This window comes from Manis pentadactyla, chromosome X, assembly GCF_030020395.1.
Source record: "Manis pentadactyla isolate mManPen7 chromosome X, mManPen7.hap1, whole genome shotgun sequence".
In the NCBI taxonomy this organism is placed as follows: domain Eukaryota; kingdom Metazoa; phylum Chordata; class Mammalia; order Pholidota; family Manidae; genus Manis; species Manis pentadactyla.
Genome location: NC_080038.1, coordinates 122462046 through 122468067, shown reverse-complemented (window position 1 = coordinate 122468067; position 6022 = coordinate 122462046). Strand labels below are relative to the sequence as shown.

Genomic DNA, 6022 nt, shown 5'->3' with positions numbered 1-6022 from the left:
AATGAATAGTCTAATGTCACAATTATCGAAATTGGAAAAAGAAGAACAAATGAGGCCTAAGGTCAGCAGATGGAGGGACATAATAAAGAACAGAGAAGAAATAAATAAAATTGAAAAGAATAAAACAATAAAAAAATCAATGAAACCAAGAGCTGGTTCTTTGAGAAAATAAACAAAATAGACAAGCCTCTAGCCAGACTTATTAAGAGAAAAAGAGAATCAACATACATCAACAGAATCAGAAACAAGAAAGGAAAATCACGACGGACCCCACAGAAATACAAAGAATTATTAGAGAATACTATGAAAACCTATATGCTAACAAGCTGGGAAACCTAGGAGAAATGGACAACTTCCTAGAAAAATACAACCTTCCAAGACTGACCCAGAAAGAAACAGAAAATCTAAACAGACCAATTACCAGCAACGAAATTGAAGCGGTAATCAAAAAACTACCCAAGAGCAAAACCCCCAGGCCAGATGGATTTACCACTGAATTTTATCAGACATACAGAGAAGACATAATACCCACTCTCCTTAAAGTTTTCCAAAAAATAGAAGAGGAGGGAATACTCCCAAACTCATTCTATGAAGCCAACATCACCCTAATACCAAAACCAGGCAAAGACCCCACCAAAAAAGAAAACTACAGACCAATATCCCTGATGAACGTAGATGCAAAAATACTCAACAAAATATTAGCAAACCAAATTCAAAAATACATCAAGAGGATCATACACCATGACCAAGTGGGACTCATTTCAGGGATGCAAGGATGGTACAACATTCAAAAATCCATCAACATCATCCACCACATAAACAAAAAGGACAAAAATCACATGATTATCTCCACAGACACTGAAAAAGCATTCAACAAAATTCAACATCCATTCATGATAAAAACTCTCAACAAAATGGGTATAGAGGGAAAGTACCTCAACATAATAAAGGCCATATATGACAAGCCCACAGCCAACATCATACTGAACAGCGAGAAGCTGAAAGCTTTTCCTCTAAGATTGGGAACAAGACAGGGATGCCCACTCTCCCCACTTCTATTCAACATAGCACTGGAGGTCCTAGCCAAAGCAATCAGACAAAGCAAAGAAATACAAGGCATCCAGATTGGTAATGAAGAAGTCAAACTGTCATTATTTGCAGATGACATGGTATTGTACATAGAAAACCCTAAAGACTCCACTCCACAACTACTAGATCTAATATCGGAATTCAACAAAGTTTCAGGATACAAAATTAACACACAGCCCGGCGCGCCGGGCCTGCCGAGCCGGCCGGCTGGCCTGGCTCCCCTCCCCGACCCCGACGGGCGGGCGGACTGCCCTGAGGAGGCGGGGAGGGGAGGGCTGGGCCGGCCGGCGGGCGGGCGACGATGCCGAACTTCTGCGCTGCCCCCAACTGCACGCGGAAGAGCACGCAGTCGGACCTGGCCTTCTTCAGGTTCCCACGGGACCCGGCCAGATGCCAGAAGTGGGTGGAGAATTGTAGGAGAGCAGACTTAGAAGATAAAACACCTGATCAACTAAATAAACATTATCGATTATGTGCCAAACACTTTGAGACCTCAATGATCTGTAGAACTAGTCCTTATAGGACAGTTCTTCGAGATAATGCAATACCAACAATATTTGATCTTACCAGTCATTTGAACAATCCACATAGCAGACACAGAAAACGAATAAAAGAATTGAGTGAAGATGAAATCAGAACACTGAAACAGAAAAAAATTAATGAAACTTCTGAACAGGAACAAAAGCACAAAGAAATAAACAATAGCAATGCTCAGAACCCCAGTGCAGAAGAAGGGAGTGAAGAACATGATGAGGACATTTTACCTTTAACCCTTGAAGAGAAGGAAAACAAAGAATACTTAAAATCTTTATTTGAAATTTTGATTCTTATGGGAAAACAAAACATACCTCTGGATGGACATGAAGCTGATGAAATCCCAGAAGGTCTGTTTACTCCTGATAACTTTCAAGCACTGCTGGAGTGCCGGATAAATTCTGGTGAAGAGGTTCTGAGAAAGCGCTTTGAGACCACAGCAGTTAACACATTGTTCTGTTCAAAAACACAGCAGAAACAGATGCTAGAGATCTGTGAGAGCTGCATTCGGGAAGAAACCCTCAGGGAAGTGAGAGACTCTCACTTCTTTTCCATTATCACTGATGATGTAGTAGACATAGCAGGGGAGGAGCAATTGCCTGTTTTGGTGAGGTTTGTTGATGAATCTCATAACCTGAGAGAAGAATTTCTGGGCTTCCTACCTTATGAAGCTGATGCAGAAATTTTGGCTGTGAAATTTCACACTACGATAACTGAGAAGTGGGGATTAAACATGGAGTATTGTCGTGGCCAGGCTTACATTGTGTCCAGTGGATTTTCTTCCAAAATGAAAGTTGTTGCTTCTAGACTTCTAGAGAAATATCCCCAAGCTATCTACACACTCTGCTCTTCCTGTGCCTTAAATATGTGGTTGGCAAAATCAGTGCCTGTTATGGGTGTGTCTGTTGCATTAGGGACCATTGAGGAAGTTTGTTCTTTTTTCCATCAGTCACCACAACTGCTTTTGGAGCTTGATAGTGTAATTTCTGCCCTTTTTCAGACCAATGAAGAAAAAAGTAAAGACCTGAAGGAAACTTGCCATTCTCAGTGGACAGGCAGGCATGATGCTTTTGAAATTTTAGTGGACCTCCTACAAGCACTTGTTTTATGTTTAGATGGTATAAATAGTGACACAAATACTAGATGGAATAACTCAATAGCTGGCCGAGCATTTGTACTCTGTAGTGCAGTAACAGATTTTGATTTCATTGTTACCATTGTTGTTCTTAAAAATGTTCTCTCTTTTACAAGAGCATTTGGGAAAAATCTCCAGGGACAAACCTCTGATGTCTTCTTTGCAGCCAGTAGCTTGACTGCAGTGCTTCATTCACTAAATGAAGTGATGGAAAATATTGAAGTGTATCATGAATTTTGGTTTGAGGAAGCCACAAGTTTGGCAACCAAACTTGATATTCAGGTGAAACTCCCTGGGAAATTCCGCAGAGCTCAGCAAGGTAACCTGGAATCTCAGCTAACCTCCGAGAGTTACTATAAAGAAGCTCTAAGTGTTCCAACAGTGGAACACATTATTCAGGAACTGAAAGATATATTCTCGGAACAGCACCTCAAAGCTCTTAAATGCTTATCTCTGGTACCCTCTGTCATGGGACAGCTCAAATTTAATACATCAGAGGAGCACCATGCTGACATGTACAGAAGTGACTTACCCAATCCTGACACACTTTCAGCTGAACTGCACTGTTGGAGAATCAAGTGGAAACACAGAGGGAAAGATATAGAGCTTCCATCCACCATTTATGAAGCCCTCCATCTGCCAGACATTAAGTTTTTTCCTAATGTTTATGCATTGCTAAAGGTCCTATGTATTCTTCCTGTGGTGAAGGTTGAGAATGAACGCTATGAAAATGGGCGAAAACGTCTCAAAGCATACCTGAGGAACACTCTGACAGACCAAAGGTCAAGTAACTTGGCTTTGCTTAACATAAATTTTGATATAAAACATGATCTAGATTTAATGGTGGACACGTATATCAAACTCTATACAACTAAGTCAGAGCTTCCTACAGATAATTCAGAAACCATTGAAAATACCTAAGAGTTTTAAAATAAGCTTTCTCTTACATTTGATATTTGAAAAAAATCTAATAAATTTGAAAACATCTTACTGTAAAGCTTTAAGATATATGTAGGCCATTTAATCACTGAGTATCCTGTACTGTGGGCTCCCCATTGAGTACATTAGCCATTGATAATCTACCTATTTAAATAGCCTGTGTTTGAACTCTCATGCTTTGGAGACTTGTTCTTCTGAAGACGGCATTGAAATTGCCACGTTGCATATCTGTGTGATCTCTGCTAATGGCACTTTGGAATTGTTAAGTCATTTTAGACGTAACATTTATTATCACTGTGGATCCAATTAGGCATTGAGTTACCAGTTCTTTGAAGAACTAAATTTTGAGATGTGGGAGGAAGGAACACATTTTGTAAAATGTTACAGTGAAGCTCATGGCTAACCTTTGAGTAGTAGGTGTTTTAACTATGTCATTAAAAATCTCTAATGGACAGTCAAGGGAGTTAGCAGAGAGAGAAACATGAGCTCTCTAAATGGTTTCAGTGTAGATTTTGTCTTTATCAAATGGACTTAAAGGAACAACTTACAGTTAAAATTTGAATGGAAGAACCATGGTGCCACATCTGGTCATTGCTGCTTACATTCCTTTGTTGAGTCTACAGCCTCATAAGCTTTGTAGCAGGTGTATGTTCAATGCTTCTGTTTCATGGTCAGGACAGGAACTGACAGCTGATCTGACTGTTTTCTTCTGTCCCTTCCGTGACTGTATCTACAGCCTTGTCTTGATTTATAAACAAAACCTGGGAAATCTACAAAAATAAGTGTTTTGTGGTTTATCTAGGAATAATACAGAAAATATTGCTGTTATTTTTGGTGAAGAAAACCAATTTTGTATAGTTTATTTCAACCTAAATAAAATGTGAATTTTGTTACAAAAAAAAAAATTAACACACAGAAATCTGTGGCTTTCCTATATACTAACAATGAACTAATAGAAAGAGAAATCAGGAAAACAATTCCATTCTCAATTGCATCAAAAAGAATAAAATACCCAGGAATAAACCTAACCAAGGAAGTGAAAGATCTATACCCTGAAAACTACAAGACACTCTTAGGAGAAATTAAAGAGGACACTAACAAATGGAAACTCATCCCATGCTTCTGGCTAAGAAGAATTAATATCGTCAAAATGGCCATCCTGCCCAAAGCAATACACAGATTCGATGCAATCCCTATCAAATTACCAACAGCATTCTTCAATGAACTGGAACAAATAGTTCAAAAATTCATATGGAACCACCAAAGACCCCGAATAGCCAAAGCAATCCTGAGAAGGAAGAATAAAGTGGGGGGGATCTCGCTCCCCTACTTCAAGCTCTAATACAAAGCCACAGTAATCAAGACAATTTGGTACTGGCACAAGAACAGAGCCACAGACCAGTGGAACAAAATAGAGACTCCAGACATTAACCCAAACATATATGGTCAATTAATATATGATAAAGGAGCCATGGACATTCAATGGGGAAATGACAGTCTCTTCAACAGATGGTGCTGGCAAAACTGGAAAGCTACATGTAAGAGAATGAAACTGGATCACTGTCTAACCCCATACACAAAAGTAAATTCGAAATGGATCAAAGTCCTGAATGTAAGTCATGAAACCATAAAACTCTTAGAAAAAAACATAGGCAAAAATCTCTTAGACATAAACATGAGTGACTTCTTCATGAACATATCTCCACGGTCAAGGGAAACAAAAGCAAAAAGGAACAAGTGGGACTATATCAAGCTGAAAAGCTTCTGTACAGCAAAGGACACCATCAATAGAACAAAAAGGCATCCTACAGTATGGGAGAATATATTCATAAATGACAGATCTGATAAAGGGTTGACATCCAAAATATATAAAGAGCTCACACACCTCAACAAACAAAAAGCAAACAATCCAATTAAAATTGGGCACAGGAACTGAACAGACAGTTCTCCAAGGAAGAAATTCAGATGGCCAACAGACACATGAAAAGATGCTCCCCATCACTAATCATCAGGGAAATGCAAATTAAAACAACATGAGATATCACCTCACACCAGTAAGCATTGCCAGCATCAAAAAGACTAAGAACAACAAATGCTGGCAAGGATGTGGAGAAAGGGGAACCCTCCTACACTGCTGGTGGGAATGTCAATCAGTTCAACCATTGTGGAAAGCAATATGAAAGTTCCTCAATGAACTAAACATAGAAATACCATTTGACCCAGGTATTCCACTCCTAAGAATTTACCCTAAGAATGCAGTAGTCCAGTTTGAAAAAGACATAGGCACTGCTATGTTTATCACAGCACTATTTACAATAGCCAAGA

At 39.2% G+C, this 6022-nt stretch overlaps 1 protein-coding gene across 1 annotated transcript; it reads left to right on the top strand.

Moving 5' to 3' along the window:
• Window positions 1–1271: 1271 nt before the first annotated feature.
• On the top strand, window positions 1272–4589 carry LOC118918298 (52 kDa repressor of the inhibitor of the protein kinase-like). Its single transcript, XM_036896962.2, has one exon. The coding sequence runs from the start codon at window positions 1391–1393 to the stop codon at window positions 3677–3679; it is 2289 nt and encodes a 762-aa protein (XP_036752857.2). The 5' UTR covers window positions 1272–1390; the 3' UTR covers window positions 3680–4589.
• The last annotated feature ends 1433 nt before the right edge of the window (window positions 4590–6022 follow it).

What these genes read in the sequence shown, in the direction of transcription:
- LOC118918298 (XM_036896962.2), top strand. Translation starts at nt 1,391, where the DNA reads ATGCCGAACTTCTGCGCTGCCCCCAACTGCACGCGGAAGAGCACGCAG.